This window comes from Canis lupus, chromosome X, assembly GCF_003254725.2.
Source record: "Canis lupus dingo isolate Sandy chromosome X, ASM325472v2, whole genome shotgun sequence".
Taxonomy (NCBI): domain Eukaryota; kingdom Metazoa; phylum Chordata; class Mammalia; order Carnivora; family Canidae; genus Canis; species Canis lupus.
This window is the reverse complement of record NC_064281.1, coordinates 62,676,790-62,699,454: the sequence shown is the minus strand read 5'-3', so window position 1 is coordinate 62,699,454 and position 22,665 is coordinate 62,676,790. Positions and strand designations below refer to the sequence as shown.

General features: G+C 35.2%; 1 protein-coding gene across 5 annotated transcripts in view; it reads right to left on the bottom strand.

Moving 5' to 3' along the window:
* Positions 1-22,665, bottom strand: part of SH3BGRL (SH3 domain binding glutamate rich protein like) — a 339,568-nt gene that overhangs the window by 182,783 nt on the left and 134,120 nt on the right. For 2 of the 5 annotated variants that reach the window (XM_025466266.3, XM_025466267.3), the window contains exon 4: positions 18,975-20,625. The exons of the other annotated variants lie outside the window; for them this stretch is intronic. In XM_025466266.3, coding sequence (XP_025322051.1) covers positions 20,593-20,625 — 33 coding nt within the window. In that variant the 3' untranslated portion in view covers positions 18,975-20,592. Of the gene's footprint in view, positions 1-18,974; positions 20,626-22,665 lie in introns of those variants that run through there. 5 annotated transcript variants of the gene reach the window in all.

The window sequence follows — 22,665 nt, the reverse complement described above, 5'->3', positions numbered from 1 at the left end:
TACAAATCAAAACCACAATGAGATACCACCTCACACCAATGAGTATGGCAAAAATTAACCAGACAGGAAACATGAAATGTTGGAGTGGTTGTGGAGAAGGTGAACCCTCTTGCACTGTTGGTGGGAATGGAAACTGGTGCAACCACTCTGGAAAACAGTGTGAATATTTCTCAAAAAGTTACCCTTTTTGATTCAGCATTGCACTACTGGGTATTTACCCCAAAGATACAGATGTAGAGAATTGCTGGGACATGGACACCCACATGTTCTTAGCAGCAATGTCCACAATAGCCAACCTGTGGAAGGAGCCTCAGTGTCCATTGAAAGGTGAGTGGATAAAGAAGATGTGGTATATTTATAAAATGAAATATTACTGTGCCATCAGAACAGACAAATACCCACCGTGTGCTTCAACATGGATGGAACTGGGGGGGTATTATACTGGGTGAAGTAAGTCAATTGGAGAAGGGCAAGCATTATATGGTTTCACTAATATGGGGAATATAAGATATATTGATAGGGATTATAAGGGAAAGGAGAGGAATTGGGAAAAATTAGAGAGAGATACAAACCATGAGAGGCTCCTTACTCTGGGAAACAAACAAAGGGTTGCAGAAGGGGAGGTGGGCTGGGGGTTCGGATAACTGAGTGATGGGCACTGAGGAGGGCACTTGATGGAATGAGCACTGGGTGTTATACTATATGTTGCCCAACTGAACTTCAATAAAAACAAATGCAAATAGACAAATGGATAAGGCAGTTGTGGAACACACACACACTGGAATATTATGCAACCACAAAATTTTGAGACCGTATGATATGTGACAACATGGGTGGCTCTAGAAATTATTATACTAAGTGAAATAAGTTAGACATTGAAAGACAAATACCATATGATTCACTCATAGATGGAAGCAAAATAGAGAAAAGGAAAGAAAGAAAAGAAAGAAGAAAAAGAAAGAAAGAAAGAAAGAAAGAAAGAAAGAAGAAAGAAAGAAAGAAAGAAGAAAGAAAGAAGAAGAAAGAAAGAAAGAAAGAAGAAAGAAGAAAGAAAGAAAGAAAGAAAGAAAGAAAGAAAGAAAGAAAGAAAGAAAGAAGTGAATAAACAAACAAATTAGAATTGGACTTTTAAATACAGAGAACAAAGTGATGGTTGCCAGAAGGGATGGGTAGAGTTGGGCCAAATGGGTAAAGGAAAATGAGAGATACAGGCTTCCTGTTATGGAATGAAAAAGCACGGGATGAAAAGACAGAGCATAAGGAATATAATCAATGACATTATAGTAGAGTTGTATGGAGATAGATGATACCTACACTTGTGAGCATAGCATAATGCATAATAAAGTTTGATCACCATGTTTTACACCAGAACCTCAAATAAAATTTCATGTCAATTGCACTCAAACAAACTTATCTTAAAAAGCACTGCGACTTGAATGAACAAAGAAAAAAAGAGATAAATAAACATAGATTCTTAAACACAGAGAACAAACTGGTGGTTACCAGAGGTGAGGTCAGTGGGAGGATGGGTGAAATAGTTGAATAGGATTAAGAGTATACTTATGAGGAGCATTAAGTAATGTATAGAATTGTTGAATAACTATATTGTACACCTGAATTTCATATAACACTATATGTTAATTATACTCAAATTAAAAAAAAATTAAAAAGGATAAAAAACCTGTAGCTTGATTGACAAAAAGAGAAAGTATTCAAAATACTAAAATAAAAAAAATAAAGATGAAGACACTACTAATCTTAAAGCAATTTAAAGGATAAGAAAATACTATAAAACTATGTTTATACTATATAAACAATTGTATACCAACAAATTAGAAAACTTAGATGAAATGGAAAAATTCTGAGAAAAAAGTTCCAAAATTGACTCAAGAAAAAAAAAAAACAGAAAATATGTACAGTACAGAACTAGAAAGAGTAGATATTGAATCTGTCATCAAAATCCTCCACTGCTGTGGTTAGGACACCCAAAACTAAATTAAATAACAGTGGTGAGAGTGGACATCCCTGTCTTGTTCTTGACTATAGAGGAAATCCTTTCAGTTTTTCCCCATTGAGGACGATGTTAGCTGTGGGTTTTTTTGCATATGGTCTTTACTTAACTGTAAAGAGCAAACTGATGGTTACAAGACGAGATATGGGTGGGGGAATGGGTTAAATAGGTAATGAGGATTAAGGAATGCACTCATTGTGACGAGCACTAGGAGTTGCTTGGCAGTGTTGAATCACTAAATTGTACACCTGAATCTAATATAACACTGTATGTTAACTAACTGGAATTTAAATAAAAACTTTAAAAAATCCCCCCAACAAAGAAAAGTCCAGGACCAAATAATTTTAATGGTGAATTCCACCAAACATTTGAAAAATAATTAAAACCAACTTTCAGAATCTTCTGAAAAATAAAAGATAGAATGCTTTCTATTACATTAGATGAGACCAGCATTACTATTAAACTAAAGGCAGACAAAGACAGCAAATGAAAGGAGAATTTCAGATCACTATTTCTTATTAATATACATCTAAAAATCTTCAACAACCTACTTGGACACTGAATGTAACAGTATATGAAAATACACCATGAACAAGCAAGATTTGTCCCACAAACGTAAGGTGGTTCATCATAAGAAATTCAATTATTTCAATACAGAATATTAATAGACTGAAGGAAAAAAAACACATGATCATCACAATTCATGTAATAAAAACATTTGACAAAATTCCATACCATTTCATGATGAAAAGACCCAGAGAACTAGGCTAGACAAATATAATACAGAATGCTATAAAGGACACTTATGATAACCTATAGCTAAAATCATTTTCTTTTTTTTTCTTTTTTTTTTTTCTAAAATCATTTTCAATTGTTAAAAGACTGAAAACTTTTCTCCTAAGATCAGGAACAAGACAAGGATACCTGTTTCACCATTGCTGTTCAACATTTTACTAGAAGCTCTAACCAGACAAATGATGAATAAATAAAAAATAAAAAATCAACAAGAGGTACCCAAATTAGAAAGGATGAAGAAATACTATTTCTACTGACAGATATCAAGATATATATATTCTCTCAAAGAAGTCACAAAGAAGCTACTAGAGCTTAAATATGTGATTTAGTTCTAATTTCAAGGCATTATGATCTGAAAATACGCAGGGAACGATCCCAATCTTTTGGTGTTGGTTAAGACCTGATTTGTGAACCAGTATGTGGTCTATTCTGGAGAAAGTTCCATGTGCACTTGAGAAGAATATGTATTCAGTTGCGTTTCAATGTAAAGTTCTGTAAATATCTGTGAAATCCATCTGGTACAGTGTATCATTTAAAGCTCTTGTTTCTTTGGAGATGTTGTGCTTAGAATACCTATTGATTGTAGAAAGTGCTAAATTGAAGTCACCAAGCATAAGTATTATTATCTAAGTATTTCTTAACTTTGGTTATTAAGTGATTGATCCTGAATATATCCTGCCAGCCCTTTCTGGCCTACCAGGTCTCTGTGGAGAGGTCTGCTGTTAATCTAATATTTCTCCCCATAAAAGTTAGAAATTTCTTGTCTCTTGCTGCTTTAAGGATCTTCTCTTTATCTTTGGAATTTGCAAGCTTCACTATTTAATAAAATGTCAAGGTGTTGAGCGGTTTTTATTGATTTTAGGGGGGGATCTCTCTATTTCCTGTATCTGAATGCCTGTTTCCCTTCCCAGATTAGGAAAGTTTTCAGCTATGATTTGTTCAAATACATATTCTGGACCTCTGTCCCTTTCGGCGCCCTCGGGAACCCCAGTTAAATGTAGATTTTTTTCCTTTTGAGGCTGTCACTTATTACCCTTAACCTATCCAAATGATCTTTTAATTGTTTTTCTCTTTTTTCCTCAGTTTCCCTCTTTGCCATCAACTTGTCTTCTATGTCACTCACTCGTTCTTCTACCTCATTAACCCTCGTCGTTAGGACCTCTAGTTTGGATTACAACTCATTTAATCGATTTTTAATTTCTGCCTGATTAGATCTAAATTCTGCAGTCATGAAGTCTCTTGAGTCCTTTATGCTTTTTTCTAGAGCCACCAGTAGCTTTATAATTGTGCTCCTGAATTGGCTTTCTGACATTTAATTGTAATCCAAATTTTGTAACTCTGTGGGAGAGAAGACTGTTTCTGATTCTTTCTTTTAAGGTGAGGTTTTTCTTCTAGTCATTTTGCTCAGTGCAGAGTGGCCAAAAACAAGTTGTATTGGGAAAAGGAGAAAAAGAAGAGAAAGAAGAAAAGAAAAAGAAAAAAAAAAGAAGGAAAATGAAAAAAAGAAGAAAAAAAGGGGGGGAAGCAAACAGAAACAAACAAACAAACAAACAAAAAAAAACAAGGGAGAGTATCCTCTGATTCTGTATACTGTAAATCCCTCGACTTCCCCTGGAAGTTTCCAGTGCTCCTTGGTCAATAATTTGTTTTTCCCTTGTCCCTATAGCTGGTCTTCTGGGGGAAGGGCCAGCTGTGCTGATTTTCAGGTGTTAGCACTTGGGGGAGCTGCTCAGCCCCCAGCCTGGGGCAGGGCTCAGTGAAAGTTGTTTAACCTGTTTATCCTGTGAGGCCACTGTGAGTCTCAGTGGAGGTTGTTTATCCTGTGAGGCCCCAGGAGGAACAACAACAGTGATGGCGGCCAGCTCTCCAGCCCTTGAGTCAGCTCCTGCAGAAACTAGGGAGCTCTCAGTCTGCAGGGCCTGGATGCTCCGGGGGTGGGGGCCACTGATCTTCTCAGGTGGGGGCCGCCCAGTGGTAAGAGCGTCCTTGCTGTCCTGTGCTCTCCTGGCTTCTGCCTGTACCGGGGGTAGCGCCAGATCTTGGGCTGAGTCCCTGGCGCCCTGTGCCCCCGGGCCTGCGCTGTTGGAATCGCGTTCCCGGCTGCGCAGCCCCCTTCCGTGCGGAGCCTTTGCCGGAGCCACTCCCGAGCTGCTCCTGGGGCTGCGCAGCCCCCTCCGAGCATAGCCTCCGCCAGAGCCGCTTCCGAGCTGCTCCCGGGGTGCGCAGCTTCCTCCCAGCTGAGCTGCCGCCTGAACCGCTTCAGAGCTGCTCCCGGGTCCAGCTGGGTACGCGCTGCAGCCCTTTAGGGAGCTCGGCCGCGGGGTGTGGCGTGCTCTCCCCAGGGCGCAGGTCCTCTGTTAGTGTCCCAGGGAGCCTGAGGGCATCCCTGCCCCTCCTGGGATCCTGCTCCAACTCCCTGTGAGCGCCTTTCCCTCCGGGAAGATTAGTGAAGCCCCTGCTTCTCCCGGGCGGTGCTTTCGTGTCCTGGGGGCACTCGCCCCAGCCTTAGCCCGGCTCCTCGTGGGGACCCTCCCCCTTGGATGCCTTTTGTTTCTTTATTTTTCCCCTGTCTTCCTACCTTGATAGAAGCGTGAACTCTTCTCACTGTAGCATTCCAGATGTTCTCTCTTTAAATCTGAAGCCGAATTCATAGGTTTTCAGGATGATTTGAAGGTTATCTATGTTTATTGGGGACAGGTGACTTGGGGATCCTACTCTTCCTCCATCTTGCCCCGCCCCTGTTAACAGTTTATTTTTAATTTTGTTTCAACATCATTAATAATCAGGGAAATGCAAATCAAAACCGCAACGAGAGATCAATTTATACTTGTCAGAATGGCTAGAATAACAAAGACAAGAAATAAAATGTTTTGGCAAGAATATGGAGGAAAAGGAACCCTCATGTCTTGTTGGTAGAAACACAAATTAGTGCAGCCATTGTGAAAAACAGAATGTAGATTCCTTAAAAAAATTAAAAATAGATTTACTATATGTCCAATAATACCACTACCCGGTATTTAAACAAAGAAAATGAAACACTCATTCAAAAAAGTATATGCACTCTTATATTTATTGCAGCATTGTTTAGCCAAGATACGAAAGTAACCGAAGTATCCACTCATAGAAAAATATATCAATAAAATGTGGTAATGGAATATTACTCAGTCATAAAAAAGAATGAGATCTTGCCATTTACAACAGCATGAATGGACCTACAAGGTATAATACTAAGTGAAATATGTCAGATTGAGAAAGACAAATATCATATGATTTCACTCATATGTGGAATTTAAAAAAACAAAATAAATGAACAAAGAAAAAAGAGACCAAAAACAACTCTCAAGTACAGAGAACAAGCTAGTGTTTGCCAGAGTTGAGGTGGGTGGAGAGAGGGGTTAAATAGACAAAGAGGATTAAAGAATGCTTATCTTGATGAGTGCAGAGTAATGCATAGAATTGTTGAATCCCTATATTATAAAATGTAGATATTATAAAATTTGGAGAGTAATATTTTTAAGACAGAGTTACTTGATGACCCAGAATACCCTTTCCTTTTCATAGCTCCTTAGAACATATCAAACAAATTTTAAGGAGCAAAAAATGTAGAATGGAGTGGGAGGGCTATTCACCACTTAGCTATATAGACTGATGTACCACATGCTGAGTTGTCATTTACCATACCAGATGCTTAATTTGTATTTTTTCCATGTCCACTCTACTCTAGCTATTATAGATTTAATATAAATAATCTTTCCCAGTGCTTTATTATTTTTCTCTTTCAAAGATGTTATTTATTTATTTATTTATTCATGAGAGACACACAGAGGCAGAGACATAGGCAGAAGGAGAGGCAGGCTCCCTGTGGGCAGCCTGATGTGGACTCGATCTCAGGACCTCAGGATCATGACCTGAGCCAAAGGCAGACATTCAACCACTGAGCCACCCAGGTGACCCTTTCTCAGTCATTTCATTTAATATTTTATTAATATTTAGAAATATTGAAATCATGTATGATATGTATACATTTAATCTGATATTGTGAGGGAATGTGAAAAGAAATGAACTTATCCATTATTTCTCACAAGCTTCATCTACATGAACAAACAAGTTTGATTATTTTGACAGACTTAACCAATTCAAACCAGGACAGAAGCTGTGAATCCAGTACATCATTTGACATTTTTCCCTGACAGATGAAAAACAATCAGTGCAAGAATCAAAATACTTTGTGAGTATAAAGCCAGATTAAAATTAGAAAAACAAAACAATGGAGGTAAAATCTGCACTTCCTTTTGTTTCCTAAGTTATTTGCATCAATTGCCTTAAAATTCCATTTCACAGAGCACAGTTTCTGCTGCCATAGTAATAGCAATATTTAGTAGGACCAGGATCTAATTTTTAAATATACATAAATTTAAAATAAGTTTTAAAAAGTTTTTGAACTCCAGAATTTTACTCTTTATTAACCTTTTTCAGAAATATAATTATTTTATATATGGGGTCTGGGAGTGTAGGGGGCATAAAAAGACAATTTCATTCATGCTAACTTTTAATGTGATGAAATGAGAGGCAAAACTACAGATTTTGGAGTTACGAGGACTTAGCTAGCTGCCATTTCTCAACTGTGTGTTCCTGGGAAAGTTATATCACTTCACTTTATTCATCAAAAATATGGAGATAATGATACCTACTGCATAAATTAGGGTTCTCATAGAAAAAAATAGCAATAATGCAAACAATCCTTCTCTCTATATATATATATCTCCTATTGGTATGTGTGTGTGTGTGTGTGTGTGTGTGTGTGTGTGTGTATTTGGTTTAAGTGATAGTTCAGGTTGGAGTCTGGAAATTCCAGTAGCAATTGATGTTGCAATCTTGAATCCTGAGGCTGTCTGGAGGGAGAATTCCTTCTTCCTCAGGGGGCCTGAGACTTTCTCTTAAGGCCTTCAACTGATTGAATGAGGTCTCTCTACATTATGGAGAGTGATCTGCTTTAATAAAAGTCTACTAGATTAAATGTTAACCATATCTAAAAAATACCTTCACAGCAATATCTAAACTGATGTTTGAACAAACATCTGGGAATTAGAGCCTAGCTAATTTGACACATAAATCTAATCATTACACCTGCTTATGGTTGTTGTGAGGATTAACTGAATTTATGTGGGCAGGGGACCTATGGAGTGCTTAGAGTATGTGCCCAGCTTTCACCATACCCAGTCACAATCTAATAATTGGGATTTGAGTGAAGAAAAGAAGGAAAAAGTGCTCTGTATGTTCTGGTGTTATTTTTGATTTACTTAAAAGTGGGGAAATGGAAATAAATTTACTAAAACAAGCTCCCATTACAGTTTCTCTGCTTCTTCCCCTACATTAACCAAGTACTAGTGCAAATTAATTATTCCCATGGTAATGCAAATTAATAACTCAAGGTCTTCTAGAATCTCACACAGTTAAGTAGTTTGACCAATTTCTGGAATTAAGGCCTTTTCTTTATCCTTACATTTTTAATAAGGGTAATTAGGTTAACCTTCTCACAGTGTGGACTTTTTAAGAAACCAAGAAAGATCATGTACTTTTAAGGTTATGATATTTGGTTAAAATTTTGGGAAACGTATTTTTTTCCATAAATCACGTGGCATGATTGGTTGGAGGGATTAAATATTTTGACCTTAGGGCATACAGCTATACTAAAATAAGAAATGGTACCAGATGGTAACTTAATTCCATAGGAAGAGATTAAAAGAATCAAAATGGCAAATAAGGTTAATATGCTCATAAAAAATCCTCTATATTTTTGCTGTTCTCTCTTCTCAGACTCTTAGATCCATAAGATTAAATAAAGTAATAATTAAAACAATGTTTTTTTGAATTTGTAATATATGGTCATAATAAACATAATAATAACAGTACAAAAGGGACAGAGAGAATAGAATTATATTGCAGTAAAGTTTTTATATCTCATTGGAATTAGGTCAGTATGAATCTGGGGTGATTTTGACTAAAATGCATATTGGGACTCTAGGCAAACATTAAAAAGTTAAAATATAATTTGAAAATTATCAAAGACATTAAAAGATTATAAGAGAAAATAACTAATTCAAAAGAAAACAACATGAAAGGAAGAGAGGAACAAAAAGACATGAGGTATAGAAAACAAAAGGCAACAAGACAGATGTCAATCCATCAATATCAATAATAACATGAAAATGGGTTAAAAACCTCATCTAAAAACAAATTATATCAGATTGGATAAAAAAACACAACTTCTAAGATTAAACTGCCTATGGGGGACACATTTTGGATTCATAGATAATAACTGTTTTTTTTTTTTTTTTTTTTTTATGATAGTCACACAGAGAGAGAGAGAGAGAGGCAGAGACACAGGCAGAGGGAGAAGCAGGCTCCATGCACCGGGAGCCTGACGTGGGATTCGATCCCGGGTCTCCAGGATCGCCCTGGGCCAAAGGCAGGCGCCAAACCGCTGCGCCACCCAGGGATCCCGATAATAACTGGTTTAAATGAAAGGATGGAAAAGATATAGTATGCAAACAACTACCATAAGAGAAGTAAATCAATAATATCATAAAAATAGACCTTCAAAAAACAAAAATGTCATTAGAGAAAAAGAGGAACATTTTATAATTATTTAAATCATTCCATGAAAAAAATAAAGCAGTTATGAAATTATATACACCTAACAAATTACCTCCAAAATAAATAAAGCAAAAAATGGCAGAATTGAAGTGAAAAGTAGACAGCTGAGCAATAATAGTTGGAGAGATTAAAAGCCCTGTATTCAATAATAATAGTATAATTACTCAGAAAATCAACAATGAAATAGAAGAAAAAAATACATCAATAAGTCCAAATAATTACCTTTAGAATACTCCAGTGAACAACATTAGACTACTTGCTCTTCTCAAGTATACATAAAATATTCTCCAGAAATCATGTTAGGCAATAAAACAAAGCTTAACAAATTTAAAAGGACTGGAATCATATAAATATGTTATCTAACAACAAGAAATTGAATTAGAAATTAATAACAAGAAATTTGGGAAACTCAAAGAAGATAAAGATTTAAAAAAATAAACATCGGGGTGCAGGTGTCCCGGCGTTTCATTGCATTTGTATCTTTGGGGTAAATCCCCAACAGTGCAATTGCTGGGTCGTAGGGCAGGTATATTTTTAACTGTTTGAGGAACCTCCACATATACAATGGAATATTACTCAGCTATTAGAAATGACAAATACCCACCATTTGCTTCAACGTGGATGGAACTGGAGGGTATTATGCTGAGTGAAGTAAGTCAGTCGGAGAAGGACAAACATTATATGTTCTCATTCATTTGGGGAATATAAATAATAGTGAAAGGGAATATAAGAGAAGGGAGAAGAAATGTGTGGGAAATAGCAGAAAGGGAGACAGAACGTAAAGACTGCTAACTCTGGGAAACGAACTAGGGGTGGTAGAAGGGGAAGGAGGGCGGGGGGTGGGAGTGAATGGGTGACGGGCACTGGGGGTTATTCTGTATGTTAGTAAATTGAACACCAATAAAAAATAAATTAAAAAAAAAGATTTAAAAAAATAAAAATAAAAACCTCCTGAGTAATCAATGAGTCAAAGAAGAAGTCATCAAAAAATTAGAAAATACTTTGATACAATTACATGGTAGAAGAGATACCATACTCAATAAAATACCTTGATATAAGTGAAAACAAAGTCATAACATTCCAGAACTTATGGGATACAGCTAAAACAGTTCTCAGAGAAAAATTTACAAATAATATTTTAAACTAAGAAACATCTCAAATTAATACATTAACCTTCAGCTTTAAAACGCTAAAATAAGCATTTTAAATGCAAGAAAGCTAAAAAACTAGTGTGGAAATTAGTAAAAAGGGAATAAAGAAATAAAGTAAAACAAAAATTCACATAAGTTGGTTCCTTGAAAGAGCAATGAAGTTGGCAATTATTTAGCTAGACTAACCAACAAAAAGAGCAAGGACTCAGGAAAGAAAACAGGGACATCACCATCAACTACAAAGAAATAAATAGGTTCATATTTAGGAACAGAATTAACAACTTTATTTCAACAAATAAGGTAATAGATAAAATGGACAATTTCCTAGAAATTAAAAAACTATAAAACTAATTAAGAACAAAGAGTATCAGAACAGATCTGTAACAAATGAAGATATTTAATTAGTAATACAAAAAATGTCCATATAAAAAGGCCTCAGATAAGGTGTCATTACTGGTAAATTCTGCAAAACATTTAATGAAAGATTAGCACCAATCCTTACAAAAAGAAAAATAGAAGAGGAGGATGAATTCACAATTCATTCTACAAAACCAGTATTACTGTGATGCTGAAAGTAGACAGAGTCATCACGAGGAAACAATGACAGAACAATATTCCTTATGAATATAGGTGCAACATTGCTCAAAAAACCAAATCCAGAAAGGTATTATGCATCATGGCCCAGAGGTACTTTTCTCAGGAATGCAAATTTGGTTCAACATATTAAAATCAATTTATGTCTATAGCTAATATCACCCTCAATGGGAAAAACTGATAACTTTCCCTCTATAGTCAGGAAAAAGACAGGGATTTCCACTCTCGCCAATGTAATTTAATATAGTACTGGAAGGTTTACCCACAGCAATCAGACTAAAGTCATAAAAAGTCATCCAAATCAGCAAGGAAGAAGTCAAACATTCACTATTTGCAGATAACATGATACTCTACATAGAAAACCTGAAAAACTTCACCAAAAAATTGCTAGAACTGATACACAAATTAAGTAAAGTTGCAAGATACAAAACCAACTTAAAGAACTCTGTCGCATTTCTATACACCAATAATGAAGGAGCAGAAAGAGAAATCAAGGAATCAATTCCAAATACAATTGTACCAAAAACAATAAGATACCGAGGAATAAACCTAACCAAGGAGGTGAAAGACCTATATCCTGAAAACTATAAAACGCTGATGAAAGAAATTGAAAATGAGACAAAGAGATGGAATGACATTCCATGCACATGTATAGAAAAAATAAATACTGTTAAAATGCCTCTACTACCCAAAGCAATCTATACAATTAATGCAATACCTATCAAATACCAACAGCATTTTTCACAGAGCTAGAACACACACAATACTAAAATGTGTATGGAAAATCAAAAGACCCTGAATAGGGGCATCTGGGTGGCTCAGTTAGTGAGAAGATAACTCTTGATTTTGGCTCAGATCATGATCTTTGGTTCATGGGATCAAAACCCTCTTCAGAATCCTCACTCAATAGAGTATTCTGGAGATTCTTTCTGCTCTTCACTCCCACTCTCACTTTCTCCTAAATAAATAAGTGAAACTTAAAAAAAGACCCTGAATAGTGAAAGCAATTATGAAAAAGAAAAGCAAAACTGGAGGCATCACAATTCTGGACTTGAAATTATATTACAAACATGTAGTGACCAAAGCAGTATAGTACTGGCACAAAAACAGACACATAAATCAATAGAATAAATATAAAACCCAGAAATTAACCCACAATTATATGGTCAATTAATCTTCAACAAAGCAGGGGACGATATCCAGTGGGGGAAAAACAGTCTTTTCAATAAATGGTGTTGGGAAAACTGGACAGCTACATAGAAAAGAAAGAAACTGGACCACTTTCTTGCATCATATGCAAAAATAAATTCAAAATGGATGAAAGATCTAAATGTGAGACAGAAAATCATCAAATGCTAGAGGGAACAGAGGCAGTAAACTCTTTGGCACTGGCCATCACAACTTTCTATTAGATATGTCTCTTGAAGCAAAGGAAACAAGAAAAATAAGCTATTAGACTTCATTTTAAAAAAGCTTCAGCACAGTGAAGAAATAACCAACAAAACTAAATGGCAATCTACAGAATGGGAGAAGATATTTGGAAATGACATATCTGATAAAGGAGAATGTATATATCCACTGTATATTCTTTTCTGCTTTGTCAAGATTAGTTAATAATATAGTTGTGAGTTCATTTCTGGGTTTTCTATGCTGTTCCATTGATCACATGTCTGTTTTTGTGCCAGTATCATACTGCTTTGACAACTATAGTTTTGTAATATAGTTTGAAGTCCTAATTTGTGATGCCTCCAGGTTTGCTTTTCTTTTCCAGGGATGTTTTCGCTATTTGGAGTCTTTTTTAGGCCTATACAAATATTAGGGTCTTTTGTTCTAGCGCTATGGAAAATGCTGGTGGTATTTTGACAGGGATTGCATTGAATATGTAGATCGCTTTGGGTAGTATAGACATCTTAACAACTTTTGTTCTTCCAATCCATGAACATGGAATATTTTTCCATTTCTTTGTGTCCTTTTCAATTTCTTTCATAAGTGTTCTGTAATTTACACATCTTTTACCTCTTTGTATTCCTAGATATCTTATGGTTTTTGGTGCAACTGCAAATAGGATGGATTCCTTGATTTATTTTTCTGCTTCTTCATTATTGGTGTATAGAAATGCAACCGATATCTGTACATTGATTTTATATCCTGCATTCTTGCTAAATTTATGTGTTAGTTCTAGCAATTTTTTTGGTGAAGCCTTTCAGGTTTTCTACTTAGAGAATCAAGTTACCAGCAAAAAGTGAAAGTTTGTCTTCTTCCTTGCTGATGTGAATGCCTTTTGTTTCTTTTTGTTGTCTGATTGCTAAGGCTAACACTGTCAATATTATGTTAAATGATAATCCCGATCTTGTTCCTGACCATAGAGGAAAAGCTCTCAGTTTTCCCCATTGAGGATGATATTAACTATGGCTCTTTTGCATATGGCCTTTATATTGTTGAGGTATGTTCCATCTATCCCTATTTTGTTAAGGGTTTTTATCAATAGGGGATCCCTGGGTGGCTCAGCGGTTTAGCGCCTGCCTTCGGCCCAGGGCATGATCCTCGAGTCCCAGGATCAAGTCCCGCATCGGGCTCCCTGCATGGAGCCTGCTTCTCCCTTTGCCTGTGTCTCTGCCTCTCTCTTTCTCTTTGTGTCTCTCATGAATAAATAAATAAAATCTTTAAAAAAAAGGGTTTTTATCAATAATGGATGCTGTATGTTGTCAAATGCTCTTTCTGCTTCTATTAAGAGAATCACATGATGCTTAATATTTTATTAATGTACTGTATCACATTGATTTGTGAATATTAAACTGCCTCTGCAGCCCAGGAATAAATCCCATTTGATCATGGTATATAATTAATTTAATGTAATTTGAATTCAATTTGCCAATATTTTATTGGGAATTTTTGCATCCATGTTCTGTTGGTGTAATTATTTTTGGTGGGATCTTTTTTTTGGTTTAGGAATCAAGGTCATGTTGGCCTTGTAGAAGTTTGGAATTTTCCTTCCATTTCTATATTTTGGAACAGTTTGAGAAGAATAGGTATTGACTCCTTTTTAATTATCTGGAGGAATTCTCTTGGGGAACCTATCTGGCCCTGGACTTCTGTTTGCTGGGGTATTTTTGATTATGGTTTCAATTTCTTTGCTGGTTATGAGTCTATTAAAATTTTCTACATCTTCCTGTTTCAGTTTTGGTGGTTTGTGTGTTTTCAGGAATTTATTCATTTCTTCCATATTTCCCAGTTTTTTGGCATATAATTTTTCATAATATTTTCTTATAATTGCTTATATTTTTATGGCATTGTTTGTGATCTGTCCTCTTTCATTCATGATTTCATTTATTTGGGTCCTTTATTCTTTTCTTTTTGATATGTCTGGCTAAGGTTATATCAATTGTATTAATTCTTTCAAAGAACTATCTCTTAGTTTTGTTGATCTGTTCTACTAGGTTTTTTTCCCTATATCATTTATTTCTGCTCTATTCTTTATTATTTCTCATTCTCCTCTGGCTTTAGGCTTTATTTGCTGTTCCTTTTCTAGTTCTTTTACGTGTAAGATTAGGTGTGTATTTGAAACTTTTCTAGCTTCTTGAGGTAGTCCTGTATTACTATGTAACTTCCTCTTAGGATCTCCATTTATGCATCCCAAAGGTTTTGGACCATGGTGTTTTCATTTTCATTTGCTTCCATATATTTTTTTTTTAAATTTACTCATTAACCCATTCATTCTTTAGTAGGATGCACTTTAACCTCCATGTATTAATAGTCTTTCCAAAATTTTTCTTATGATAACTTGAACTTTCATAGCCTTGTCATCTGAATATATGCATATGTGATTTTTATCTTTTTGTATTTAATGAGGGCTTATTTGTGGCCCAGTATGTGATCACTTCTGGGAAATGAGCTATCTGCACATGAAAAGAATTTGTTTTATGCTGCTTTACGATGAAATGTTTTGAATATCTCTGTTAAGTTCATCTGGTCTTATTTGTCATTCAAATCCATTGTTTCCTTTCTGATTTTCTACTTAGAAGATCTGTCCATTGCCGTGAGTGGGGTGTTATAGTCCCCTACTGTTATTGTAGTATTATCAATGACTTTCTTTATATTTATTATTAATTGATTTATATATGCATGTACTTCCAAGTTGGGGGCATAATAATTTACAATTATTAGATCTTCTTGATGGATGGATCCCTTAATTTTGATATCATGCCCCCCTTCATATTTTGTTACAGACTTTGTTTTAAAATCTAGTTTGTCTGATATAAGTATGGCTACTTCACCTTTCTTTTGACCTCCTTTAGCATGATAGATGGTTCCCCATCTCCTCAGATGTTTTTAGGTCTAAAATAAGGCTATTGTAAGCAGTATATAGATGGGTCTCTTTTTTTTAATCAACTGTATGCCTTTTGATTGGAATATTTAGTCTACTTACATTCAGAGTGATTATTGGTAGATATGAATTTAATAGTATTGTGTTACCTGTAAGGTTGATGCTTCTGATGATCTCTGTTCCTTTCTAGTCTTTGTTGCTTTTGTTCTTTCTTTCCTACTCAAAGAATTCCCTTTAATATTTCTTGCAGGGCTGGTTTAGTGGTCACAGACTCCTTTGGTTTGTGTTTGGCTTGGAAACTTCTTATCTGAATGACACCCTTTCTGGGTAAAGTATTCTGGATTGCATATTTTTCCCATTCAGCACATTGAATATATTATGTCTCTGTCTTCTGGCCTGCCACCTTTTTGTGGAAAGATCTTCTGTTAGCCTTATTTGTCTTCCGTTTATGCTTTCAGGACTCTTTCCTTGTCTGTGTATTTTGTGAATTTGACTAGGGTATGTCACGGTGTGGGCTGGTTTTCATTGAATGTGATGAGTTCTCTGTGCCTTTTGGATTTTGATGTCTGTTTCCTTTCCCAGATTCAGGAAATTTTCAGCTATAATTTGCTCAAGTAAACCTCCTATTCCTTTTTTCCCCCCTTCTTCAGGGGCTCCTATGATATAAATGTTATTACATTCTAATATGTCACTTAGTTCCCTAAGTCTACCTTCATGTTCCATTACCTTTTATTTTCTTACTTTCATCTTTATTATTTTACATAATTTTTTCTTCTGTATCACTGATTTGTTCCTCTGCTTTGTTCATCCTCATTGTCTTTGCATCAGTCAGTTTCACTTCTCAATTATAGTATTTTTAAAATTTCAGCCCAACTAATTTTTAGTTCTTTTATCTCTGCAGGAAGAGATTCTTTAGTGTGTTCTATGCTTTTCTCAAGCCCAGCTGGTATTTTTATGATTGTTGTTTTAAATTCTGATTCTAGCATCTTACTTATATCTGTTTTGACTAAGTCCCTGGCCATTACTTCTTCCTATTCTCTGTGGGTGGGGTGAATTCTTCTGGCTTGTTATTTTATGAGTCACTGTTGGTGTTTTGTTTTGTTTTGGTGTGTGTGTGTGTGTGTGTGTGTGTGTGTGTGTGTGTGTGATAACTAGGTAAGCCTGTTATATTCCTGCTCCTGAGAGTAATTGCTATATTTAGAAGAGGTCCTACACTGTCCTAGGCCTGATGCTTGACAAGGTGTATCAGAGTGTGTGCTCTACTTTTGTGTTTTGGCTACTCCTTCCCTTAGGTGAGTCCTCTGCAGAGTTTCTCCTTGTAGTGGAGAGTGGACATTTTATCCTGTGTGACAAGTTTAACCTAAGCATATTTTGGTCTGCTTTTTAAAAAGAAACCTGATACTATTTGTCCTAGAGCTGAAGCTTTGCAGCATTTTGTGATCCATAGATCTGGTATGTGCAAGGGGTTTGTGCTGATCTTCTGGGGGAGGGTCCTGCTGTGCTAATTTCTCAGTTGGATTTGCTCTAGTGAAGATACACCTGCAGGGCTCCCTGATGGTGGTTTTTGTAAGTGGCTGGAGACTCCACCAGGGGTGCTGTGTTGCTCACTGAAGTTGGTCAGTGATGATGAGGGGGGATGGCAGGGTCTTATTCTCTTGGTCTCATAGCAAGGAGTTCACACCTGCTGCACTTTATGAAGCTCTCAAAGAAGAGAAAACAATCTTCCCTCTAATGTTCCTAGCTTCCATCAGATCCCTGCCTTCACCATGTCTGTTCAAGCTGTCTATCTTCCAGGCAGCACAGTACTCCTGAGTTTTATCTCAGGCCCATGGCTGGGTTTCAAAACTCCAAATTTTGGGGACCTACTTGGCACAGACCTACACTGATCCTCTAAGAGACAGTCTTGCCAAACTGTGTCTTGTGCCAGTCTGTCCCAGAAAAGTAGTCACATGACCATGCAGCAGTTCAGAATTTATGGTACATTGAAAAAAAAACTGGCACTAAATTTTGCTGCTATCAGCAGTTGTCTCTGTTCCTATGGTAGTGAGCAGGGCTGTACATTGGCTCCTGCCAGCTCTTTTGTCCCCAGAGAGGCCATGCCACCATTTCCAAATGCACTCCAAGAGGGGAACTGTTTCTCCCCATGTAACCCAGAGGATCCTCAGACCACACTGCCTGCTCTTAGGCCTCAGCCCTCCTTCCCCTTAGGTGCACCACTAAGCCCATGAGGCATGACTCTGGCAATGGGTGTAGACTTCTAAAACTTCAGACTTTGAGCTCTTCTAGGTTATAAACTTACAGTAGTCCACCCCTCTTCTTTTCTCAGTCAATGGGTCTGGGAAAGAGTTTTTCCTAGGCAATCTCTTGCATGCTTTTACTCTTTCTCTCTTTCTCACATCTGTCTGTGATCAGGACTCCCTCCTCTCTGCAACATCTGCAATTATTTTCTCCTCCAAATGAACTCTCCACAGCTCCTACAGTTCATGATTAGCCATTTTACTACCTCTAGATATGCAGTTTGTTTTGTCAGTTCTCAGATTGATTTTTGGGTGTTTAGAATAATTTGATATTTATCTTAACTCTGAAGCCAAAAGTGTCATTTTCTTTTGACGGATTCCATTTTGACATTGTTAACTTAGTCTATAGTAAAAAAATCCCAGTGCAATAAAACATACAGTGGTGTATTGGTTTTAGGTGTATAATGTAGCAATTCAACAATTCCATATATTTTTCAGTACTCATCAAGATAAATGTGATAGATGTCTCTTAACACTATAATTCATCGGCCTGTATATATAGTATACTGATCCTTTTATTTGAAACAACCTATTCATATAACAGAAAATATGCTTTTATTTTTCAAAATGTCATAGTAGCAACAGTATGAAATTTATTTCTCCTATGAGAAAACACACCAATGAAGGTATAATTCCAAAGGTATTATAGTGTCTAGTTCCATCTTGTGAAAATCTGGATTGGAATGAAAAATAGATTTTTAAAGACAAACTATATAGAATGCTTCAATGGAGACAAGGTAATCTTGAAGGATGAAAAGTGGGTTGACATTGTTTTCAATAATCCACTTTCATTACTCTGAGTATATAACTCCAATATTATATTAAACAATTGGATTAAATGTTAATTTCTTTCTCTTTTTGCATGTCCGTGTCATGAATAACAATGATTTCAAAAATATAAGGGAGGTATTTATAAGACTATGAATTGCTAGTTGGTAGTATTATGTCTTACACTCCCATTTATAATATCAAAATAATTCACCATGATTAATGTTAGGATAGTGAGCCGACAAAAGCAATAGTGATTTGCCACGTATTATTTATCATTTAAGAATATTGCAATTTAGTACTATTACTTTTCTTACAATTTAAATGAACTGAAATATAATTTTTGAATAAATAAGCCTAAAAAATATCCGCATAGATGAGTACAAACAGCATCATCAGTATTTAATAAAGCTCAAGAGAAATTATTGACCAAACGTTTTTTTAGTATTTTCCAGAATCTATTACAAGGCACCCTGTTTCATTTATTGTTCTTCATGGCCTATTTTTGTAGAGAAAACAATGGAATAGTTCCTTGTGCGATTCTAGTGTATACAGCAAAGTTTAGAATCTTAAAAAAGGAAACTTAGAAACTGTATTCAAATTATTTTCTTTCTGTTATTGTTCTTTTCTCCTTTCACACCTTCTGAAACATGTATTACTCATCTTAAATTACTATTATACTTAGAAACTCTGGGAACACATAAATTATGTTTCTAAAGGACTGACTTTATTTTAAAACATTGCATCACGTTTGAATCTCAGTAAGCAAAGCCATGTATTCATTGTATGTTGATTTTGGCAAAAAGAACAGACTTGCATACATCAAATGATATGATAAAGTAATTTAAAGTAAAAGATTTTTTTTAACATAATAAAGTAGTGTGGAATTAAAGCACAATATGTATATCTTCTGGGTAAGTAATTTAAGCCATAATGTTTCTTGTTTTCTTAGAAGTTCTAATAATTAACATTTTTTTAAATGGGCCCTTTTATAGATACTTGTGCTATTCACTGGAATAGAAGCACAGAAAAGATTCTCTCTGCTTAGATTAACAAATTCACACAATATGTGCCTAACCTGAAATAAATATATCAAATATCTGAGAAGTAGTGTGATTCATGATGACAAGTTATTTTAAAAGGGGGATTGCTAAGATTTTTTTTTTAGCAAAGACCCTACAAAAACCAGTCTTGGGCACTGAGTGCTGAACTATTTTATAATAGCTAATTAAAAGTCTGAGTTCTTTGCCAAAGTATGCTGTTTTAAACTTACATGCTATCCCACATTCATAACATATATATGCATATTTCACTGGGGCAAGCAACTTAGAAATATGATTGCATCATAGCTGTGCAGTTATACAAGGAACTTGTCAACTTAATGCATTTATTTTTTGTAAAAGTTCACCTGTCTAATCACTGAAATATACAATGAAAGGCTACATTTAGAGGCCTAGAAAACCCATGGTTTAGTATAAAGAAATTTCAATTACAAAATAATGGGAATGTTATAATTACCAAAAAATATGATATCTAATATATCATAAACTTTACCTGCAACTACTTTTTAATCACAATAACATCACACCAAAAGAGTACATATTTTTGTTAACTAAAATTAAAGAGGCAATTTGGGAACAAGAGACAGATTCCTTCTCTCTGTGTTTTAAATTCCTCCACATCGAACTACAGATACATTTAAGCTGTCAATCACAATACCAAAAAAGGGACAGGACTTTGCTTTTTAAAATCATTGAAATACATAAAATGCCTTGGAAGATAATGATACTATTCCATAACATCTAAATATTTTATGTGCAGTTCCCATTCTCCTATCATAGTATTCATATTTTAATTATGTATTTATTTTGATTGTTTGCATGTGAAAAACTAATCTATTATCTCAACATTAGGCTAATTTCTTTTAGAGCCAAGATAATTTTAAAATCAATAAAGACTCCTTTTTCAAGATGCTTAAGGCAGAGTGCATAAGATTCATGCTTGCTGCTTTGCCTGAGCTTCTGCCTCCTGAAATGAAAAACAAACAAAACAGATATATTTAAATATCACAAAGCATACATTTTTGTACATTTTGTATAAACTATATGAGCTCAAATTATTAAGAATATTTAAAAGCAGGGGGCCCTGTGTGGCTCAGTTGTTTGAGCATCTAACTCTTGGTTTCCACTCTGGTCATGGTCTTAGGGTCCTGGGATTTAGTCCTGTGTCTGGCTCTACGTTCTGGAGGGAGTCTGCTTCTTTCCTGCTCTCCCTCTTCCTCTGCCCCTCCCCCACCCATGTGCTCTCTCTATTTCAAAAATAAATAAATACATCTTTAAAAAATAATATTCAATGGCAAATAATGGCTCCCAGAGAAGATTGCTTAAAAATTATTAATAGAAAAACTATAAAATAGAAACTTCTGTTTAGAAGCATATATAAGACTGACTAATCATTACTAATTGTTTGAAATAATTCCAAAAAAAGTGATTTATAAGTATAGTTCATATTTTATTTAAAAGTAGATGATTTCTGGGATCCCTGGGTGGCTCAGCGGTTTAGCGCTTGTCTTTGGCCCAGAGTGTGATTCTGGAGTCCCCGGGTCGAGTCCCGCATCAGGCTCCCTGCATGAAGCCTGCTTCTCCCTCTGCCTGTGTCTCTGCCTCTCTCCCTCTCATGAATAAATAAAATCTTTAAAAAGAAAAGTAGATGATTTCCTTTCTGTGTGATTTTTCACCAAAATTGAGTGTTCAAAAACATTGTCATCTAAAGTTTATAATTAATTGTTTTTGTTTAATTAAGGTTTAAGTTCCTTGGAAAATATATTATTTGTTAAACGATTGTTGTTTTTAAATTTTACAACAGTAGGCAGGAAAAGAGGTCAAGTTGTTTTCTTCTCCTTGGGCAATGAGTATCTGTAGCGTTGGAACTCTGACCTATAGATGTGCTCTGGCTCCTACTACAGTACTCAACACAAAATATGCTTCAAGGAAAGTTTGAAACTAAAGATGGGTGGCAAGAGTGACTTTGGTGAAAGCAACTTCAGAGTTAGGTTGTAGAAATCATGTATGCTGGACAATATCATTCTAAATACACCTTCCATAAGTTGAATACTTGATAATCTCAGGAGTGGAAATAGTTGAATACACCCAAATGAGCCTCTGACACTATGCCCAGAAAAAGGAGAAAAATAAAAAACTAAAACAAAAAAAAATGATAGATTTTTACAAAACAAAAAAGGTAGAAATGAAAAGAAAAAAGGACACTGAAATTCATTTTTAATATATCTTTAATAAAACAGATGTAAAATATTATTTGACTCACCTCCCAAAACCCTTCACCAAGAAAAAGGTCCTAAGCTCTTTTTTAAAACTCCAAACATAGTATTTGGGTGTCAAAATGAATATATCTTAGACCCACATTATATATATTTTTTTCATATTATAGAACAACCTTTCAAGAATTTCCTCACACGCAGAATGAATTTTACACTAAGACCTCTCAAAGGCTTAGCACATATAGCTGGGGAAATAGTTATATAAAGATGTAAATATGTCCTAATGTGAAATCCTTCTTCTTGTGCACATCTAATACCTCTGAGTAACTAGTATTTTGGAAACAGCCTAATTCCCTAAAGTCACATCCTATCAATCTTTGCTGTAATTAGTTATATTTAACTCTCAGTCATTCCTTTTAATGGAAGAAATTATTAGCACAAACATCCAAAACAAAATGGCAATTCAAAATTCTTTGTAATATCTTCACATCATATTTAAATTATTTATCTTTTAAATTACATTATCCATCAAATATGTATATTGTGCTAAAATATTTGTTACTACATAGATGTAAGTATCCAATATTCATAGTTCATAGATTATCTAACCAAGTAGAGATATTTGGAAACAGGAGTATGAGGTATCCTCCCCCTATATTCCTAATATAAACATCATTGGATAAATGCACTGATTTTGAGTCAGATAATCCTGGGTTCAAATTCGAGCTCTGGTACTTAATTATTATGTATCCTTGGACAAATTACTTAAATTACCTGAGCATCAGTTTCCT